At 45.2% G+C, this 23347-nt stretch overlaps 1 protein-coding gene across 1 annotated transcript in view; it reads right to left on the bottom strand.

Annotated features, from left to right (window-relative positions):
* myo10l1 (myosin X, like 1) overlaps positions 1 to 23347 on the bottom strand; it is a 178515-nt gene that overhangs the window by 87463 nt on the left and 67705 nt on the right. Inside the window, exon 3 of the mRNA XM_034195095.1 lies at positions 9594 to 9669. Within this exon, the coding sequence (XP_034050986.1) occupies positions 9594 to 9669 (76 nt within the window). The remainder of the gene's footprint in view (positions 1 to 9593; positions 9670 to 23347) is intronic.

Below are 23347 nucleotides of genomic sequence, written 5' to 3'. Positions count from 1 at the left end.
AAATAAAAATATATCAATCAATTTACAATTATAAAACATTCACTCAGCTCGACTGAGTGGAAGGCTAAGCTAACATTACCTGATAAACTTCAGCATTCACTGGTGCACTAACGTCACATTTTATTTTCAGATTACTCATGCATATTTGCAGGAGACTCTGTTGTTCAAACTGGGTGTGTGTATATATCCAAAGTGAAGCATTTCAGACTGAGTGGTGTCCACTCGATTACACCGGCTGCTGTCTCTCTGTCTGAATGGCTGCTGTGGCTCTGTGGCTGGGCCGTGCATCAGGTCTGCCCAGCCTCACTCTGAACAGTTGCTGAAAAAGCTCCTCTAGCAAGGTGATATCCTAATCTTCAATCAATCAACGCAATCAACTTTTTCTTATATAGCGCCAAATCACAACAAACAGTTGCCCCAAGGCGCTCCATATTGTAAGGCAAGGCCATACAATAATTATGAAAAACCCCAACGGTCCAAAACACCCCTAATGAGCAAGCACTGGCACAGTGGGAAGGAAAAAACTCCCTTTTAACAGAAGAAAACCTCCAGCAGACAGGCTCAGGGATGGGCAGTCTTCTGCTGAGACTGGTTGGGGCTGAGGGAAAAAACCAGGAAAAAGACATGCCGTAAGGGGGGCAGAGATCGATCACTAATGATTAAATGCAGAGTGATGCATACGGAGCAAAAAGAGAAAGAACAGTGCATCATGGAACCCCCCACATCTACGTCTAAAGCAGCATAACCAAGGTGATGGTCCAGGGTCACCCGATCCAGCCCTAACTATAAGCCTTAGCGAAAAGGAAAGTTTTAAGCCTAATCTTAAAAGTAGAGAGGGTGTCTGTCTCCCTGATCTGAAGTTGGGAGCTGGTTCCACCGGAGAGGAGCCTGAAGCTGAAGGCTCTGCCTCCCATTCTACTCTTACAAACCCTAGGAAACTACAAGTAGCCCGCAGTCTGAGAGCGAAGCGCTCTAATGGGGTAATATGGTACTACGAGGTCCCCTAGATAAGATGGGACCTGATTATTCAAAACCTTATAAGTAAGAAGAAAGCTGCAGCATTCTGAACCAACTGAAGGCTTTTAGGGAACTTTTAGGCAACCTGATAATAATGAATTACAATAGTCCAGCCTAGAGGAAATAAATGCATGAATTAGTTTTTCAGCATCACTCTGAGACAAGACCTTTCTGATTTTAGAGATATTGCGTAAATGCAAAAAGGCAGTCTACATATTTGTGTAATATGCGCTTTGAATGACATATCCTGATCAAAATGACTCAAGATTTCTCACAGTATTACTAGAGATCAGGGAAATGCCATCCAGAGTAACGATCTGGTTAGACACCATGCTTCTAAGATTTGTGGGGCCAAGTACAATAACTTCAGTTTTATCTGAGTTTAAAGCAGGAAATTAGAGGTCATCCATGTCTTTATGTCTGTAAGACAATCCTGCAGTTTAGCTAATTGGTGTGTATCCTCTGGCTTCATGGATAGATAAAGCTGGGTATCATCTGCGTAACAATGAAATTTAAGCAATACCGTCTAATAATACTGCCCTAAGGGAAGCATGTATAAAGTGAATAAAATGGTCCTAGCACAGAACCTTGTGGAACTCCATAATTAACTTTAGTCTGTGAAGAAGATTCCCCATTTATTATGAACAAACTGTAATCTATTAGACAAATATGATTCAAACCACCGCAGCGCAATGCCTTTAATACCTATGACATGCTCTAATCTCTGTAATAAAATTTTATGGTCAACAGTATCAAAAGCAGCACTGAGGTCCAACAGAACAAGCACAGAGATAAGTCCACTGTCCGAAGCCATAAGAAGATCATTTGTAACCTTCACTAATGCTGTTTCTGTACTATGATGAATTCTAAAACCTGACTGAAACTCTTCAAATAGACCATTCCTCTGCAGGTGATCAGTTAGCTGTTTTACAACTACCCTCTCAAGAATCTTTGAGAGAACAAGGAAGGTTGGAGATTGGCCTATAATTAGCTAAGATAGCTGGGTCAAGTGATGGCCTTTTTAAGTAATGGTTTAATTACTGCCACCTTAAAGGCCTGTGGTACATAACCAACTAACAAAGATAGATTGATCATATTTAAGATTGAAGCATTAAATAATGGTAGGACTTCCTTGAGCAGCCTGGCAGGAATGGGGTCTAATAAGCATGCTTGATGGTTTGGATGAAGTAACTAATGAAAATAACTCAGACAGAACAATCGGAGAGAAAGAGTCTAACCAAATACCGGCATCACTGAAAGCAGCCAAAGATAACGATACATCTTTGGGATGGTTATGAGTAATTTTTTCTCTAATAGTCAAAATTTTGTTAGCAAAGAAAGTCATGAAGTCATTACTAGTTAAAGTTAATGGAATACTCAGCCTCAATAGAGCTCTGACTCTTTGTCAGCCTGGCTACAGTGCTGAAAAGAAACCTGGAGGTTAGTTCTTATTTTATTCAATTAGTGATGAGTAGAAAGATGTCCTAGCTTACGGAGGGCTTTTTTATAGAGCAACAAACTCTTTTTCCAGGCTAAGTGAAGATCTTCTAAATTAGTGAGACGCCATTTCCTCTCCAACTTCGGGTTATCTGCTTTAAGCTACGAGTTTGTGAGTATACCACGGAGTCAGACACTTCTGATTTAAAGCTCTCTTTTTCAGAGGAGCTACAGCATCCAAGTTGTCTGCAAAGAGGATGTAAAACTATTGACGAGATACTCTAAACTCCCTTACAGAGTTTAGGTAGCTACTCTGCTCTGTGTTGGTATATGACATTAGAGAACAAACGAAGGAATCATATCCTTAACCTAGTTACAGCGCTTCTGAAGACTTCTAGTGTAATGAAACGTTTCCCACTGCAGGGTAGTCCTCAGGTAAATGTAAATGTTATTAAAAATGATCAGACAGAAGGGATTTTTCAGGGAATACTGTTAAGTCTTCTATTTCCATACCATAAGTCAAGCAAGATCTAAGATATGATTAAGTGGTGGGTGGACTCATTTACTTTTTGAGCAAAGCCGATAGAGTCTAATAATAGATTAATGCAGTGTTGAGGCTGTCATTCTCAGCATCTGTGTGATATTAAAATCGCCACATATAATTATCTTATCTGAGCTAAGCACTAAGTCAGACAAAAGGTCAGAAAATTCACGAGAAACTCACCGTAACGACCAGGTGGACGATAGATAATAACAAATAAAACTGGTTTTTGGGACTTCCAATTTGGATGGACAAGACTAAGAGACAAGCTTTCAAATGAATTAAAGGCTCTGTCTAGGTTTTGATTAATTAATAAGCTGGAATGGAAGATTGCTGCTAATCCTCCGCCACGGACCGTGCTACGAGCATTCTGAAGTTAGTGTGACTCGGGGTGTGTTGACTCATTTAAAACTAACATATTCATCCTGCTGTAACCAGGTTTCTGTTAGGCAGAATAAATCAATACGTTGATCACTTATTATATCATTTACCAACAGGGACTTAGAAGAGAGACCTAATGTTGAATAGACCACATTTAACTGTTTTAGTCTGTGGTGCAATTGAAGGTACTATATTATTTTTTTTTTTGAATTTTTATGCTTAAATAGATTTTTGCTGGTTATTGGTGGTCTGGGAGCAGGCACCGTCTCTACGGGGATGGGGCAACGAGGGGATGGCAGGGGGAGAGAAGCTGCAGAGAGGTGTATAAGACCACAGCTCTGCCTCCTGGTCCCAACGCTGGACAGTCACAGTTTGGAGGATCCAAGAAAATTGGCCAGATTTCTAGAAATGAGAGCTGCTCCATCTAAAGTGGGATGGATGCCGTCTCTCCTAACAAGACCAGGTTTTCCCCAGAAGCTTTGCCAATTATCAATGAAGCCCACCTCATTTTTTGGACACCACTCAGACAGCCAGCAATTCAAGGAGAACATGCGGCTAAACATGTCACTCCCGGTCTGATTGGGGAGGGGCCCAGAGAAAACAACAGAGTCCGACATTGTTTTTGCAAAGTTACACACCGATTTAATGTTAATTTTAGTGACCTCCGATTGGCGTAACCGAGTGTCATTACTGCCGACGTGAATTACAATCTTACCAAATTTACGCTTAGCCTTAGCCAGCAATTTCAAATGTCCTTCGATGTCGCCTGCTCTGGCCCCGGAAGACAATTGACAATGGTTGCTGGTGTCGCTAACTTCACATTTCTCAAAACAGAGTCGCCAATAACCAGAGTTTGATCCTCGGCGAGTGTATCGTCGAGTGGGGAAAAATGGTTAGAGATGTGAACGGGTTGACGGTGTACACGGGCTTCTGTTTAGGGCTACGCTTCCTCCTCACAGTCACCCAGTCAGCCTGCTTTCCCGACTCTTGTGGTGTAATCTTGTGGTTATATCTGTGGTTACATGTTTTGCACAACTCCGCCAATTTTCCGTGTTTGCTTGCAGCATTCACAGCACGTCACACGATCTGAAGGTCCTGCACCTGTGGACGCGACAACTTGAGTGCACCCACATGTGCGACCTGAAAGGCCCTTAATGCATCTCTTTACAACTAATAACAGCTCTTCCCTGTGTTCACTAGTACTTCATTACATCCTGTTTTTAACTGAAAAACTAACCCTTGACCTAATTTATTACCTAAAATAATGACCTCTTTAAACTCGCCATAAAGCACACACAGGGTGCCGATGCAAACACGCCATCTCACAATCAGAATCTACTGTAAGCCAGCTCACTACGATCCATCAGTCTCCTCTTTAAGTAAATTAATCTCCAATCCCAGGTCAATATATTCACCATGTGCTGTGTGACAAATGCAGAGAAGGATGGACTAAGTGTTACAAATGACCTGACAACATTACAACCTACACTCATTGTTCCTTGTACATTCCTTCTTCATCTTCTTTACCCCCCCATCCGGTACAAGCCCAGACATAAAGGCCATGCATGACAACAAACACCTTTCTGTGCATACGTTGCCTCCCCATTTCCCCTTGTCAGCCTCTGAATCTGCCTTTTTCACTCATCCTTTGTGGTTAATTCAATCCGCAGACAAACCCAGACCTCCACCTCTGCCCTCTCCTTTTCATCAAGCTCCATTAAATACCAACCATCCTCAGTTATCACGTTACACTCAAACTAGACCCCTGACCTCACATGTCCGACCATGTTCTCCAGCCAACATCCTCCTTTAGTGTCTGCATTTCTTTACAGAAGTTATTTGGTGAGCTAACATCCCAGCCCTTGGGCAGTACAGAAGACAGTGGATTCAGAGTGCGCGTCCCAAGCCCAGGAGGGGTGTGTTAAGGAAGGTCATCTTCTGGGCAACAGCAGGGTGCTGGTAGAAACTACATTTGGTTGAAGGAGGGGAAGAGGAAAGCACAAAGGCATGTCCAGAGACAGAGGAGAAAGAGTCTTAAGGCTGGTTTACACACAGACAGTTTTGTTGGTGAGTAGTACGTAGACCGAACTTCGCGGTAGTTCCGGCTGTTTTCGCGGAGGAAAGGGGCGGAGCTCGCCGGCTCCGGTTGTCAGTCAAAATTAACATGACGGACCTTGATCACACGGAGCGAGTTGCTGTGGAAAGCTCCCAATACAGACAGTATCATTATTATTTGGTCCAGGAGCTGTCTGGATGACGGCTGCTTTCAGCGGTCCTTCCACCTCTGCAGGAGTCAGTTTGAGGATCAACTGTCCCGTTCACGCGCGCACATGTAAACAATTAAAAAAATAAAAATAAACCTGTTGCTTGCTGCAGCTCACTCTTTCCCCCAAAAAACTCTGTCATAATTGTGTTTAGAAGGCAGTCACATTTGTTTTATTATACATCTGTGTAGTTAATTAATAAAATATTCTCTACAGATGATTCGCTCAGCGCGCACGTAAAAAAAAAGAAAAAAAAAAGAAAGTCCGCTCCCGGCTGCTGTTTGCTGCAGGGCTCCTCCTCGTTCTTTCCCCAAAAAACTCTGTCATAATTGTGTTTAGAAGCCAGTCACCATTTCCTTCATTATACAGCTGTGTAGCTAATAAGTAAAATAATCTCCAGGACGATTCGCGCACGCACGCACGTAAAATAAAATTTAAAAGAACCTCCGCTCCACGCTGCTGTGGTGCTGCTGCGCTCCAAAAACTCTGTCATGATTGTAAAATAAAGGACAAAAGAGACATAAGTCCTGCTCACAGGCTGCTACCAGATACAGGACATGTTCACATCTTCAAACTCCAGACATCTCCACGTCACTACATATTCAGTCCCTGATTGGTCATCGCGGCGCGACGAGAACTGCGGCACTACAGGAAGCGGCAGGATGAAACGGCGATTATAAAGTATCACACGCCGTTGTTCGTCATCACGGGAGGTCTCCGGGGCGCTCCCAGAATTATTGACATGTTGAATAATTCCAGGAGCGATTCCCGGTAAAGCCGGAACTAAACCACGCCCCCTAGTGCCGGAGTTAACAACGGCGTGTGATTCTTAAGACGGCCAAAAACTCTTCTGGGGCTTTAGGTCTTAAGCCCTGTTTACACATAGACGGTAAGAGCTCCCGGAAGAGTTTTTGGCCGTCTTAAGGATCAAACGCCGTTGTCAACGCCGGCACTAGGGGGCGTGGCTTAGTTCTGGCTTTACCGGGAATCTGTCAAAAAATTATTCAATATGTCGAATAATTCCGAGAGCGCTCCCAGAGAATTCGCATGACGACAGAGACAACGCGAACAATGGCGTTTGATACTTTTTAATCGCCGCTTCATCCTGCCCCTTCCTATAGTGCCGCAGTTTACACCGCCGTCATTGGCGGCCGGTGTTGTATCCCTAACCAACGGCATGTAAAACGGCGACAGAGCCCACATCGGCATCCTCAAAGGCGTTTTAACCGGCGACAGAGGCAGACAAAACGGCGGCGCTAGCAGACAGTACGTCCTTCTAAACGCCACCTCCCAGTTAACGGCGTTCCAAATGGCCGATAGGCGGCAGTCAATATAAAAATGCTAGCGCGCTGCATGCAGGCCTCTCACTCATGGCCAGCTCCAGATATTTTTGCAGAGAAGCTCCAGTATGCCTCCTAAAAGAAAATTGGCAGCAGCAAGGACTTACCAAGAGGTCTGGTTCAGAAGCAGAGGAGAGGCCTGTGGTGGAAACGAGCAACACGTTGAGGAGGGGAAAAGGAAGGAGAAGAAAAGGCTGAGAGATGAGCTCCCTCCCCCTGCAGTGACAGCTGCTTCAGCCTATTATACTCTGGGGGCGGTGCCTATATGCAAAAGTTCCTGGAGTAACGCAGGATTTGCCTGGATAAATCCAGCGGTACACAGGGCATTATCGGCGGCAGCAGAACACCACCGTTCTCACGCGCGTCTTAACCTGCGATTGTAAAGGATAGAACTGGGTATTAACCCCCGTTGCCTGACGTGTGCCAGATGCTATGGCGCCAAAACACCGCTTTATTGCGGATTTAGCAGCGTTTTATCCGCGCATTTGCGGCGAGTATGGCGCTCAAAATGCGGGCGAAATGCTCCGCCCCTTTCCACCGTGAAAACAGCCGGAACTACCGCGAACTTCGGTCTACGTACTGCCCGCCGACAAAACCGTCTATGCGTAACTTGGCTTTAGGCATCTTAGGTCTAAAACATAACTCATTTGACACTCTGGTCTGCTCAGGATGCCACATAATAGACAATGTCCGAAGAATAAAAATCAACCATGTTACTTCATCACTGTATACAGGCCCCTGGGGCACATATTCTGTATTATTAGATGAATTTGGTAAGTTTATCTATAATCTGGCAATCCGTGCAGATAACATTCTGATTGTTGGTGACTTCAACATTCATGTAAGCAAGCCTTCTGACCCCCTCTGCAAATCAGTCATGGACATTATAAATGTATTAGGATTCCAGCAATGCATTCAGGGTTTGAGTCACGCTAGTGGAAACACATTGAATTTAGCGCCCGCTCGTGGTATTGCTGTCTCAGATAATGATATCATGCCTCTTGCATCAGTGGTTTCAGATCACTTATAAGTTTACAGTCTCAATGCCATGTACACTGGAGCGAGACGCTTAGTTATCATCAGCGACACGTCAACTCCTCAGTTACAAGAAACTTGGAGCCAGACTGCCTGATATCTTAGCATCATTTTCAGAACATGATCATGCAGTAGATAGTCCTGTGGATAGTTTATACTCAGCATTCACAAGCACATTGAACATGATCGCTGTCCCTATACTAAAGCCACTCCCCCAAAACATACTCTCTTTCGTTCAACGATTACTTACATGGCCTCAAACATAAGTCTAGAGGTCTAGAGTGAAATTGGCATAGCACAAAACTAGGAGTTTACACCTTGTGTGGCGTGATGCTATTCTGGACTATAAGCATGCACTATTGGCTACAAAACAGGCGTGCTACTCTGATTTGACCAAGACAAACAACTATAGTTCAAAGTTCTTGTTTGACGAGGTGGCAATACTTATTCAAGGACAACCACCTGTAATTCGCTCTCCATTTACTGCTTAAGATTTCTTAGATTACTTCAAATAGAAAACAGATGACATTAGGTCAAATATCCCAGCATGCCTTAGTCCCACCACTACACCCTATTATTAATGTGGGTGCCATCACTGATACCTCACTTAGATTTGACTGTGATAATAATTCACTTGGTGCGCTAATGAAACTTGGAATTCTGCAAAATGCACGTCTTTTCGACCCTATACCAACAAAACTGTTTAAGAGCTTTTGGCCTACACTTGGGCCTACTGTATTGGAAATTATTAACCTGTCACAAACCTCAGGGTCTGTTCCTAAATGCTTTACATCCACAGTGATTAAACCAATACTTAAGAAGTCTAACCTTGATCCCAGTCTACTGAAAAATTATAGGCCAATATCAAACCTATCATTTTGTTCTAAGATCCCGAAAAAAAGTGGTTTCACAGCAGCTTATGGACCACGTTACTGACAACAACCTCCTTGAGCCACTGCAGTCTGCATTTAGAACACACCATTCCACTGAGATAGCTCTTACTAAAGTGATCTCCTGCTTATACTACTCGATAGGTTGGAAAATCACTTTGGGATTGCTGGGATTGTCCTTGCATAGTTGACATCCTACGTAATCAGTTGCTCTCACTGTGTCCTGTACAATAACGTCACCTCAAACCTTGTTCTGATTAAATACGGGGTTCCACAGGGGTTGGTCGTAGCCCCCCTGCTTTTCTCCCTTTATACAGCACCCCTTGGGTATATGTGACGTTATGGGATTACATTTCACTGCTATTCTGATGATACTCAGTGGTACATGCCAATAACTGCTGGGCACCGGACTGAACTCGGGATGCCCTGCCTGTTGCACCAATGACTGGAGATCATATCTCTGGAGCCTACATGGATTAGAAACCCAAGATGGACTCTATTTTAGTTACAATTAAGGACTCTATATTTGCTGCTCTTTTGTTTTTTTCTGTTTCTGATTTCTATTTTCTGTTCATCAAGAAATTCTTGTACAATCTGCAAAAACCTTGTAACTGTTAGAATGACCTAAGCAGTGGGTCACCCCTCTGGGTCTGGTTTGCTTGTGGTTTCTGTGCCATATCTACGGTACTATGCTGTTTGCAGATGTAAGAACTCATAGGAATGAGGAGCAGGTTGAGGTGAGCCTGGAGAGGTGGAGGTACATGCTAAAAAGAAGAGGAATGAAGGTCAGTCAAACAAGATGGAGTATATGTGTATGAATGAACTGTCAAAGTAACTGTCAACTGTTCAAAGTAATGAAGAATGTGACAGGGAGGTGAAGAAGAGAGTGCAGGCAGGGTAAATGCCTCCATCTGCATCAGACGCTCAAAGCGCTTCACAATTATGCCTCACATTCACCCCGATGCCAGGTTGCTGCCATACAAGGCGCTCACTACACACCGGGAGCAATAGGGGATTAAAGACCTTGCCCAAGGGCCCTTAGTGTTTTTCCAGTCAGGCGGGGATTTGAACCCATGATCTTCTGGACTCAAGCCCAACACCTTAACCACTAGACCATCACCAGGGTGGAGTGAGTGTTAAAGTGGCAGGATGATGTGATAGAAGGATATCTGCAAAAGTGAAAGGGAAGGACAAGACTGTAATGAGACTATGCAGCGAGGGTTGCAGGTGGTTGCATGAAGAAAAGGACAGGAGATGCAGCCAAAGATGCTGCATATTTCCTGGAAGTGATGAGCATGGACAGGATTAGGAATGAGGATGCTGAGGATGGAGCCGCCAGGTGGACAGATAAGCAGACGAACAAAGAGCAGCTTTATGAATGTGGTGATGAGGACGTGAAGGTGGTTGGTGTGACAGATGAAGATTCACTGACCAGGGTGAAGTGGAGATCAATGATCAGCTGTAATGACCCTTAATGGCAACAAGTGACATATAGCTGATGTTTGAAATTGCTGAAGCAATCACATTTGGATAATTGAGCTTGTTTATGACACAGTAAAACAGCCAGAAATCACACCTTGTTTTTGCAATTGTTTGTCCTCTGAGTAAACGAGGCTAAAATATGGCCATCGGGTATTGTGAAGGCTTTTCGTCCGTACATCTGCCTGTCTGTCTGTCTGTCTGTCTGTCTGCTGTCTGTCTGTCCTCAGCATAAGTCCAGTTCTATTACTGCCAGAGTGTTGAAATTCACAGGGTGTCACGGTTTTGGCCAGATCTGGGGGTTTATTCTAGTTTTTCCCCTTTCTGTTGTTCTTTTCAGCTTTGATGTGTTAATATTTATTTCATCAGGAATTATTCTGTCGTGTTTTTTCTTGTCACTTTGTTCTGGTTATGATTCACTAGTTATTTGTTTCTTCATATGGTTATTTTCTGTTTTGACTTGTCACTTTGTTTTCTTTGTTACTTTGTACTTTTGCCATCCATTCTGTTCTAGTTGTTTTCAGTCATTGTTTATTAAGTTATCACTTGTTCCTCTTGGTTATTATATTTGATGTACTGTTATTTCAGGATTTGTTCTGGTTGTTGTTTGGTCACTGCTTTTTCTTATGTTTTGTCTTACTGCCTTGTTTTCTTAAGTCAGTTTGTGTTTAATGTCATTTTAGTATTTTGCTCCATGTCTCTCGTTCTAGTCTGTGCTGCCAGTTCATGTTTAGTTTAGTTCTCATGTTCATGCCTGCTTCCAGTTGTATTATGTTCTGCCATAGTTCCCTGGTTTCTCCTCACGCCCCTCTGAGTTCTGTTTCACTCCACACCCTACACCTGCCTTCATGTCTTCATCCCTCACTTACATCTGATTATGTTCTCTCTGCACCTGTCATGTGTCCCTGTCTCTCACTTTAATTCTGTCTACTTTGTATTTCCTTTCTCTCACACTCTGTGCACCTGTTCACATATCTTTTGTTATGTGCCGACGCGGGTTGAGGAGCGGACCTGCGTCTGACTGAACCCAGCGCTAAATAACCAGAAAGCGGTTCCAAAAACAAAACATTTATTTCCCTTTCCATGCAATAATTGTGTACAACATAATATATAGCTTGTCTGGCGGAGTGAAGGACGGCGCGCTCTCCAGCACCCAAAGGGATCGAAGCCTGGCGCTTCTGGACTCAAATTCACCGCCAAACACCCCCCAGGTGGACACGACAAACTGACTCTGTGAAGGATAGAAGAGGTGAGGTAAGTCAACAGCTACAACTAATATCCTTCAAAGGCACACACTATCAGCAACACATTCAGGTCTGAATTTAAGCTTTATGTAAATGAGCAGCTTCTCACAACAGGTGGAGGATCATCAGTCCGCACGCCACGGCCGTGAGAAGTGAGCTGCACAATTCTCATCAATGTTCAAATACTGCGTAACAAAATACCAAATTACTATTAACACTTATTCAGACAATCAATCACCTCTGATGTGTGCTGACAGCATGTGTCCCTCACCCGTCCTCCTTCACAGGCACGATGTGTCAAACCCAGGCGCGGTCCTCAGCGTCTCACAAACGAACATCACAAGGTCGAGTTCCCGGCAATTCTGCTTGAACCACTCATGGCTTAAATGCAGAACGCCATCTAATTATCTGCTTCAGCTGAAAGTCCTTAAGTCTGCACGTGAGCATCATCCACAGGTGCTGCGAGTCATTAGGCCTGCACGTGGACATCCTCCACAAGCGCAGCCAATAATGTTGATGAGGGTGAAGGATTCTTCTGCCAGCACCTTCTCCACAGACAAAAACCAGTTTGCATACCACCTGGAAAGCAAAGAAAAGAAAACAACACAAAACATCCAGCCAAACCCCCTAACACACAACATCTTTGTCTTTTCTTCTCTCCACCATGTACTCTCTTCCCTCACTGTCTTGCACACATAGTATCTTTGTTCATTAGCCACGCCCCCTTTCTGGATCCTTCCTCTCACGTGCATCTTGTTAACACCACCTGTTCCTAATTTGTCCACATGCATATAAACCCTCACAGTCTCACAGTCCCTCGCCAGATTGTTGTCGCTTCCAGCACACTCTCCAGCCTTCCTATTCTTTGCCCTGTTTAGTCTCGCCGTGTACCAGTTTTTTGCTCTGAGTTTCTTGACCGCACCTTTTGCCTCAGCCTACATGCCTGTGTTTGCGCGTGCCTTAGACCCCTGCCTGGAAATGACTAAGTTTATGCCTCGCCCTGCTTGTACCTCTGCTCCGTTATCTGATCACCTGTGTGCCGAACCTCAGCCTGTAATAAACATGATGACTTCTTATAACACAAAGCCTGGTTTGGGAGTTTGTACCATGGGTCCACCTGCTCCTGGTGTCGGGCAGCCGCCCGCCATGACACAGGGAACATTCTTGGGATGGCTAACCTTGATGTATTTTAAGATGTAAAAAAGTTACATTCTGTTTAAATCTGATTTTATTTATTATTATTTATTTATTTTATTTTTGACTGACGCCAAACGCCAAACACACCGTAAAAAAAAAGCTGTGAAATTTACATAAAAACAATGTAAAATCACTACAGAAAAGTATTGTAAACCGAAAAAACATATTTTTTGTTTCAATCACAGTGGACTTTTGTAAACTATTAAACAGAATGTTTTTGTTAGATGTACAACATGTGATTCTAATCAAATGTATTTGTTGAAACTACAACTATTTGTAACAAAAACTGAGAAATACTGTAATACTCATTACAAAACAACTGCGATAAATTGACATGCAAACATTGTAAAACCTATAGTTTTAGTCAGTTGTTTTTAAAAATACAAGAATTATATGTAAGTCACTTTACAAGTTTATGCTGTAGCCTAACTTTAACATGATTGATGAAACGATGCAAATTCGGGTAGGCCTATAGGCTACAGGTAGGCTATTTGCAACTTGTAGAGTAGGCTAGGGAGTAGGCCTATAAGAAATTATTATTGCTAGTCTAAGTACTTCTGTTCATTCATAATCCTTGCATGCTTTGTTTCTTTTCATTTTAATGTGATACGATACTCAGACTAGGCTCTCTTTTTGTAGATTTAACAGTTTTTTTTAATGTGAGTCAGCCATCGTTCATTCACTATAAATCAATTTATATATTATGTCTGTGAAGTTATCTACTGTGCTGCTGTATTTTTTACAGGAATTCCCTAGTAACCACAGCTGGCAGCATTTTCCTGTAAAAACAACAGTTTTTTTTTACAGTGCAGAGTAGAGCTGCACGTGGCGTCAGTCGCTGGCCTCTTCAAAACTAATTCATTTTGTGTGTTATAAGGTTCTGTTACTAATCCATGAAATTATTCACGGACTAGTGCCTCCCTACTTAGCTGACCTATTATACCTACGTACCGGCCCAGGCTCTGCATTCTCAGGGTGCAGGACTACTTTGTCCCTAGGGTGAATAAAAAGTCTGCAGGTCACAGAGCTTTCTCTTACTGTGCACCTGCTTTGTGGAATGATCTCCCTGTATCAATAACAATTATCTAGTAACAGTCACATTCTGTAGAGAATTTCAAGTAAAGACTTAAGAAGCAATTATTTTCCCTTTCATATGGCTAGCATACTGACATAGTATGGTGCTGTGCTAAATGCTGAAAAATTATACTGTATTTGTTGTCTTTCTGCTGCCTGATTGTTTTTTTCTCTCTGTTTAAGGTGTGGCTCCATCCAGAGACGGGAGTGGGTGTTTTTCTTCTGCAGGCCTCCCGTGTGGTGCACCAGCAAGGACTCCCAAAATTTCCTGTATAATTTCCTGTATTGTCTATTGTGTCGATAGCATGGGCCAAGCAGAGGGTCACCCTTGTCAGTTTGGTCTGCTTGAGGTTACTTCCTCAAATCATCAGAGGGAGTTTTTCCTTACCACTGTCGCCTGTGTGCTTGCTCTAGGGGTTGGTAAGGTTAGATCTTACTTGTGTGAAGCTCCTTGAGGCAACTTTGTTGTGATTTGGCACTATATAAATGAAAATAAATTGAAATTGAAAATGATATATGTAGCGGCTGCACTCTGCGTTGTGTTGTTATGACTCCGCCCATTCTTTCCCCTCGGGACGCGAACTCACGAGCTCCGGCATGGGAGTCGGACTCTCTAACCAGAAGGCTAAAACCCAGGGCTCTGGCCTTGTGACCAGAGAATCCTTTTGAGCTGTTGGGAGTGAGGTTTACTAACTACATCTGCACAGCGACACCTGCTGGCCTCCGTTACATATACATGTTTCTCAAATATTATGTAAACGGTAGTGAGAAATAAACACTTGTAAAACTGATAAAGGTGTTTTTGGAATCTAATAACACCTCTGAACTTATTTAGAAGACATTTCTGTTGTGTGGGGCCGCCAACAACAAAATCTTTATCATTATCTTGACTTCAAGGATGACACTGTGAGTTTTGTGGAATCTATGGATACCCAGACTATAGCACTTGAGAAGCTGAGGGAGGACTCTGTGTTTGTGACTGTCCCGGATAAAGATTAAGATTTATACTTTCAGTGACCTGACCATCAGAAGAGTATCTGTATGCAGTTGAAGTGTTGATTTTGTTGAGACGGTGACTTATTTCTTTCAGCAGTCACATTCCTGTCTCTGGGTCCTCAACCTTTGTTTGAACTGAAAAGATGTCTGGGAGGAGCTTAAAGTAATGAGGATGCTGGTGTCACAGACTGAACGGTCTGCCCCTAAAAATCGGCCAACATTTTGCATTTGTGCATGCGTCATTTCGGACCACAGCAGGACGTCTGAGATGAGTCTCTTCACCTAAAGCAATCAAATGGATTAATGGGATTATTAGCCATCAGATGATAAAGGTAAAACCTCTTAAATTATTTTAAAGTCAGTTTTAAGCAGAAACGAGGTGAAATTCCATGACGCTTTGAACTGTCTGACACGTAGTGAATGCATCAGCTAGGAACTCGTTTAGCCGCGGCACTTTAATCACTTCTGCCGCCTTTTATGATGAAATAATGCTTAATTTATGTGGAAATGATTGTTGTACAAAAGCTTCAGATATCTGTCGCTGAGACAGATGATGACTTGAGTGCAGTTTGAAGCAGAAACGAGGTGTTAATCCCTGAACCGTGTCATCGGGGGGACCAACTTTTAGGGGGACTGTTAGGTCTGCGACACTGGACAGAAGAACAAAGGTTCAAGTTTTTAGGGTCCTGATGTTGCCTGTCTTACTGTATGCTTGTGAAACCTGGATGCTAATTAGTGACGTAAGGTGATGACTGGATGTCTGTGATCCTTGGTCTCTTCAGAGGATTCTTAAGAATTCAAGAATTCTTTATTGTCATACCATATATATACTTCCACATGACATGATATGAAATTAGGTTTCAAAAGGTCCCGGGGGTTAAATAAACTAAAACTAGACAAGGGAACATAAATAAATAAGAGCAAAAATAACGTAAAATAAAATGAAAAGCAGCACAGTTGCAATGAGCAGCATGAGAGAATTATTGTGCAAAAAATACAGTTGTGCAAATCAGCTGTTGTGCAAATATATGGGTGTGTAGAAGTCCAGTTATTGCGCAAAGTACTGGTGTGCAAAAGCCCAAGGTGTTGTGAAGCCATGATATTAGAATGACTTTGTGTCAAATGGACAATTGCTTAGGGTACCCTGTTGCATCCCTGTGTCCTGTGTGAGGAAACACTAACCCTAAACTTAACTATAAGCAAAACATGGATGAACTAGTGCATTGCCTGTGGGGATCCACGGGTTCTAGATTGGGTAGTGTTTATAAAATAGGTAGCTGACATTTTTCAAGGATGGTAAAAAATTCTGCAAAGTTTGTATAAAGATTTTAACTGAAAGTGCAGGAAATTAAAATGAGAAAGTTTTGTGAATAACTGTATTTATTATTTGGCACATTTAGTTGATGTAATTTTACAAATGGCAAGGTTGAGATATTTCCATTGTTCCCAGCTTGTCTGGTTACCAGGGACTGATTAATGGTGATACCAACTGTTCACTGTTGTTACATAATATCCCTAATTTCTCCAAAAATATTAGTCCTACCAACTTTCCGTTTTTGTGGCGTTCATCCTTGATCCAAAATACATAAGCATACTGCACAATGTACCTCTGGCCACTAGGGGGTAGTATCTTATTACTGTAAGGCCGCTGACTTACTTAGGCCGGGTTAGTTAGGAGTCGGCCATATTGTTGTCGTCAGTATTACAGACATTCCTGCCAAAGTGGTTTAATATGAAGCCCTGAACATAATTCCTGTAAGTCTGCAATGATTATTATTATCATCAGCACTGTAGGCAAGTGTGATTAAGTTCCTGTAGTTATCCCTGTTAGATATTTGAATGTTAGAATTAGTCATTTAGTTTTGTGTATTGCTGCAGGGCTTCTTCATCTTTGTCATTAAATACATGATTTGACATCGAGGAGTGTGTTCTTCACATCCCAAACAGAAAATGTCAGCTCTCCCCAGTTTCTCCGTGACTGAAGTTACACACGCATACACAGAGGCCACTTCGCTTTTAATATGTAGATGTTCCCTGACGAAAGTGAAACACAAATATGGCTCCCTACCTATCACTAAGTGCCATAACGGGGATCCCTAACTTATCACATCATGATGGAAAGGGACGTGATCAAGCAGAAAAATACGATGAAATGGAAGTGAGAATGTGTGTATGGACTGCACCAACCACACTGAGCTACATCTAGACTTCCATGGTGCAACAAAGTTGAGCCCCTTACCAAAAAGTAGTATATGCAAGTATGTTTCAAGTATACTTCTAGTTTACTTTTTATATACTTATCAGTACTATTTTTTGGTAAGGGGCAGCATGCAACAATTTTTATCGTCATGAAGCGCACAAGTTAAAACTGAGGTACAAATGACTATGAGCAATGTGCAGGTCTTCCTACCCTTGTTGCACCGGTTTGCCATTAAACCTTGCGCATTTGCAGCCTCAGTATTTTGTACCCAGTAATGTTAAATGTGGTGAACTGGGTCAGTCCATCTGCCTTTCAGAACCAGACAGGAATGGTAGAATTGTTGCAGCAAAAAAAAAAAAAGTTCAGAAACGGATCATTTTATTGTTGGTTTTGATTAATTTTGCTTCTGAGGTGTGCTCGGCTCCAGTGGAATAAAAATGATCAACATTTGGAGAAAAGGGGGCAAAGAAACAGGGAGCCAGGAGAGCAGGGGGCTGTTTGAAGGGATCACATTGTGTTGAAGCAGAGCAAACCTCACATCCTGCTGATTCTCTATCAAATATTCACCGTCTTCTGCAGAGCTAACATTTAAATACAGCAGAGAGGCAGGCGGGGGGTGGGGGTGGATGGACTGAGGACATTCATAATCCAGAGAAAAGAGAACGCCTGCTCTTATAACCAATTCACGGAAATACCTGTCCGTCCCCATTGCGACCTTGAAAAGAAAAATCAACAATATCCAAAATATTTGTTGTTTCTGGAGAAGCATTTGTGCAGTTTGTCTGAATATCAGCCAAACATGAACTCACTGCATGTGCATGAATATGAATGTCAAAGAGTCCACATTTGGATGTTCTATCGCCTATAAAAAGAGGATTGAGAATTTTGAATTGGGGCCAGTGAGTCAAGTCTGTTATTAGCTTGGCCTAAATGCTGCCAAGTGAAGCGTTTGCATGTCTGTATGCAAGTTCAACACATGAGAGGATTTAAAAAAAAAAAAAAAATCAATCCAAATAGCAATGTTTGTGTGGTGCACGTGCACTGTAATGAGATTTAAACATCCAATTCCATTATTTTGGCAAAGGGCGGGTGTTGCTTTGCCATTCTGATGATTTGGAGACAACCTTATGCTGTCCTGACATCACAAAATGATCATGTGTGCATGTGCTCCCATAATGCTCTTTATCTTTTTTTAGCTCCCATCTGGAAGTGGAATGTGTGTCAGAGATGAATTCTGCATATGTATGAGGAGGAAGAGGACCAGGAGGATGAAAGAAAGTTTGTATTGATGCACACAGAGCAAAATGAACGTGCGCATTTTTCACCTTCTGAACTTGATACTGCAGCTGAGGGCACGTTTCAAACAACCAGCGTAGCTCTCACACAGCAGTAATCAATGCTCACGTTGTTTAGCCCTCTGTTTTAAGCCAATTAAAGCGCATTTTCACTCCACATAATTTGTAATTTTCTGTTTTGTTTTGACATTTTGCTTAATAAACAATTGCTTATCCTCAACCCCAGGGCACCGGTGTCGCCGACGACTGAACGGTCCCCCCTAAAAATCAGTCCGCCCTGCCTTCACTGCACATGCTCCATCAGCCGCAGTTCACAGATTATCACTTGTAACTGCCTTCCAGTCACCATCTATCTCAGTGACAGATACAGTAGTGTTCAGAATAATAGTAGTGCTATGTGACTAAAAAGATTAATCCAAGTTTGAGTATATTTCTTATTGTTACATGGGAAACAAGGTACCAGTAGTGTTGTGTGGGCTGCCAGAAGAGGAGGTACTGCTGGTCCACCACCAGAGGGCGCCCTGCCTGAAGTGCGGGCTTCAGGCACGAGGGGCGCTGCCGCCACAGACACAGCCGGGAGTGACAGCTGTCACACTTATCTCTTGACAGCTGTCACCCATCTACACTACATCATCTCACTCCATAAAGACCGCACGTCATCTCCACCTCGTTGCCGAGATATCATCTACCTGTGAAGTAATTTCTCTGATGACTTAAAACTGAATAATAGTCTGAACCCTTTTGCAGCCGTTTTCCTGTGGTGTGCCTTATCTGCTGGATTGGTGTTTGGTGAACAGCGACGGCTTCGCTTCACACCCAAACCAGATAAGTGGTTTAACAGGAGCTGCACGAGTGTGTGATTAGAGGTGGAGGTGACTTTCCACCTTCTGACTGTTTTTGTTACTGGGTGTGCACACACCCACATCTCACTGTTTGTGCTCCTCGCCAGCAGTACCAGATCCGACAGTCGGGGACGGTGATCACCTGGGAATTCGGGACTTGGCGGCTCCAGTATTCACCGGGTTCTGTGGCGGTGGAAATCGTGTGGTCCCGGCTCTTCTCAGGACAGACGTCTTCTATCCTCGAGCCTGCCCACACGTCACCTTGGTGTATTGACTGCTGTCAGATTCTGTGTGTCTGTATTATCGTTGTGCACATTCACAACATTGTTACCTTTTGGCTCATCTATTGACCGTTCATTTGCGCCCCCTGTTGTGGGTCCGTGTCACTACACTTTCCCCAACAGGATATCTCGGCCAACATTATGGATCCCGAGGGGCGTCAACCATCTGTTGGACAGCCAATGGAAGAGCAGGGTGCACAGGCGTCGGCTGGAGGCGTGATTGGTGAGTTGCAGCACATCCTCACCGCCTTTACCGCTCGGATGGACCTGATGACCAAGCAAAACATCATCCTTAATCGCAGGATGGAGGCTCTCACCGCGCAGGTGGAAGCACGCGCTCAGGGCGCTGCTGCAGCTCCTCCTCCTGCCGACCCGGTGCCGAATACAGACATTCCACTGGTCATTCAACGACCCCCCCCACCATCCCCTGAAGCATACATAAGCCCCCCAGAGCCGTACGGAGGTTGTGTGGAGACGTGCGCGGACTTTCTTTTGCAGTGTTCGCTCGTCTTTGCACAGCGTCCCGTGATGTACGCTGATGCCAGCAAGGTGGCTTACGTGATTAATTGCTTCGAGGTGGGCACGCGTTTGGGCTACAGCACTTTGGGAACAAAGTTCACGGCTCCTTGCCTCTTATACTGGGTTTGTGAGGGAGCTCAGAACTGTTTTTGATCACCCTAACAGAGGCGATACCGCATCTACCGTGCTGCTGTCAATGAGACAGGGGCGCCGGAGCGCAGCCGAATATGCAGTCGACTTCCGCATCACGGCTGCGAGATCCGGCTGGAATATGACTGCACTCCGCGCCGCCTTCATAAACGGACTGTCGTCGGTCCTGAAGGAGCACCTGGTGGCTAAGGAGGAACCGCGGGATTTGGCTGAGCTTATCGATTTGGTTATACGATTGGACAATCGGTTAGAAGAACGCCGACGGGAGCGAGGCGAAGGGCGTGGTCAGGCACAAGCCGTCCCTCTTCCTCCCGGGTCTGAAAGGGTGCCGTCTTCCCCATGCTCCACAGCCACAGCGCTCCGTGTGGCTACAGCTCCCCCTGCTGACAATGCTAGGAAACGAGCAGGGCCACATTCAGACAGAGGAGGCTGGTCCGCGGGGAGTGCTTTGTCTGCGGCTCGAGTGAGCATCAGCAGAGAGACTGCCTCAAACGGTCAAAACACAAACGCCCGCCCTTAGAGACTGGGCTGAGGGGGGGTCAAAACATTCACGTGGGTCATACACATCTTTCAACACGACTCCCAGTTACAATCCTGAGCGGGGATTTAACCCTTCAAGCCCCAGCATTGGTGGACACGGGGTCAGAAGGGAATCTGCTGGATAGTAGATGGGCAAGGGAGGTAGGGCTCCCTCTGGTGGCGCTTTCTTCGCCAGTGAAGGTGCGAGCACTAGATGGCACTCTTCTCCCTTTTATCACACAAGACACTACCTGTAACCCTGGTAGTGTCTGGGAATCAGGGAGGAGATTGAGTTTTTGTAACTCCTTCTACCTCCCGCGTGATTTTGGGCTTCCCATGGATGATTAAAACAATCCCCGGATTGATTGGCCGTCTGGGGTTGTGGCTCAGTGGAGCGAAACCTGCCACCGGAATTGTTTAGGATCCTCGGTTCCTCCCGGTGTAAATGCTAATGAGGAGGTTAAAGTCCCTCCCAATCTGATGGCGGTGCCGGTTGAGTACCACGATTGCCGACGTCTTCAGCAAGGATCTGGCGCTCACCCTTCCCCGCACCGTCCGTACGATTGTGCCATTGATTAAGTCCCGGGCGTTGAGTTCCCGTCCAGCAGGCTGTACAATCTCTCACGTCCTGAGCGCGAATCAATGGAGACCTACATCCGGGACTCATTAGCTGCCGGGTTGATCCGGAATTCCACCTCCCCGATGAGTGCAGGTTTCTTTTTGTGGGCAAGAAAGATGGCGGACTCCGTCCATGCATTGATTACAGGGGGCTGAATGACATAATGGTTTGTAATCGATACCCTTTACCCCTGTTGGATTCAGTGTTCACGCCCCTGCATGGAGCCCAAATTTTCACCAAACTGGACCTTAGGAATGCGTACCACCTGGTTCGGATCCGGAAGGGAGACGGATGGAAGACGGCATTCAACACCCCATTAGGTCATTTTGAGTACCTGGTCATGCCGTTCGGCCTCACTAACCCCCCGCGACGTTCCAAGCATTGGTAAACGACGTCTTGCGGGACTTCCAGCACCGATTCGTCTTCGTACATCTGGATGACATACTCTTTTCCCCGGATCCTGAGACCCATGTCCAGCATGTACGTTAAGTCCTGCAGCAGTTGCTGGAGAACCGGCTGTTTGTGAAGGGCGAGAAGTGTGAGTTTCACCACACCTCTTTGTCCTTTGGGGTTCATCATCTCCTCCAACTCCGTCGCCCTGATCCGGCCAAGGTTGCGGCGGGTGAGAGATTGGCCCCAACCAACAAGCCGTAGGAAGCTGCAACAGTTCCTCGGCTTTGCAAATTTCTACAGGAGGTTCATTAAGGGCTACAGTCAGGTAGTAGCACCCTGACAGCCCTGACCTCTCCAAGAGTCCCCTTCACCTGGTCGGATCGGTGCGAAGCCGCGTTCAAGGAGTTGAAACGCGGGTTCTCGTCTGCACCAGTTCTGGTGCAGCCCGACCCTAGCCGCCAGTTTGTGGTTGAAGTGGATGCCTCTGACTCAGGGATAGGAGCCGTGCTATCCCAGAGCGGAGAGACCGATAAGGTTCTTCACCCGTGTGCCTACTTTTCTCGCAGGTTGACCCAGCTGAACGGAACTTGACGTCGGCAATCGAGAACTCCTTGCGGTGAAAGAGGCTCTTGAGGAGTGGAGACACCTGTTGGAGGGAGCGTCTGTGCCGTTCACGGTTTTCACTGACCATCGGAACCTGGAGTATATCAGGACCGCCAAGCGGCTGAACCCCAGGCAAGCCCGCTGGTCACTGTTCTTTGGGCGTTTTGACTTCCGAATCACCTACCGCCCTGGGACCAAGAACAGAGATCGGATGCCTTGTCCCGGGTGCATGAAGATGAAGTCAAGACTGAGCTGTCGCATCCCCCAGAGCCCATCATTCCGGAGTCCACTACGTGGCCACCCTCACCTGGGACGTGGAGAAGACCGTCCGGGAGGCCCTGGCACGGAACCTGGACCCCGGAACTGGGTCGAATAACAAGCTCTACGTCCCACCAGAGGCCAGGGCTGCTGTCTTGGATTTCTGTCACGGTTCTAAGCTCTCCTGTCATCCGGGGGTGCGAAGGACCATGGCAGTGGTCCGGCAGCGCTTCTGGTGAGCGTCCCTGGAGGCCGACGTCCGGGAATATATACAGGCCTGCACCACCTGTGCCAGGGGCAAGGCAGACCACCAGAAGGCACAGGGACTTCTTCAGCCACTTCCTGTGCTTCATCGCCCCTGGTCCCACATCGGTCTGGATTTTGTCACGGGCCTCCCGCCGTCCCAGGGCATGACGACCATCTTCACGATAGTGGACCGATTCTCCAAGGCAGCCCACTTCGTGGCCCTCCCGAAGCTCCCCACGGCCCAGGAGACTGCAGACCTCCTGGTCCACCACGTCGTCTGTCTGCATGGGATACCTACCGACATCATCTCTGATCGTGGTCCCCAGTTTTCCTCACATGTCTGGAGGAGCTTCTGCCGGGAACTGGGGGCCACCGTGAGCCTCTCGTCCGGGTATCACCCGCAGACCAATGGACAGGCAAACGGGCCAATCAGGAATTGGAGCAAGCCCTGCGCTGTGTGACGTCCGCACACCCGACGGCCTGGAGTGAACATCTGGCCTGGATCGAGTATGCGATAACAGCCAGGT

This window comes from Thalassophryne amazonica, chromosome 19, assembly GCF_902500255.1.
Source record: "Thalassophryne amazonica chromosome 19, fThaAma1.1, whole genome shotgun sequence".
In the NCBI taxonomy this organism is placed as follows: Eukaryota; Metazoa; Chordata; class Actinopteri; order Batrachoidiformes; family Batrachoididae; genus Thalassophryne; species Thalassophryne amazonica.
Note: the sequence above shows the minus strand (reverse complement) of the source record. Positions and strands in the feature narration are given on the sequence as shown.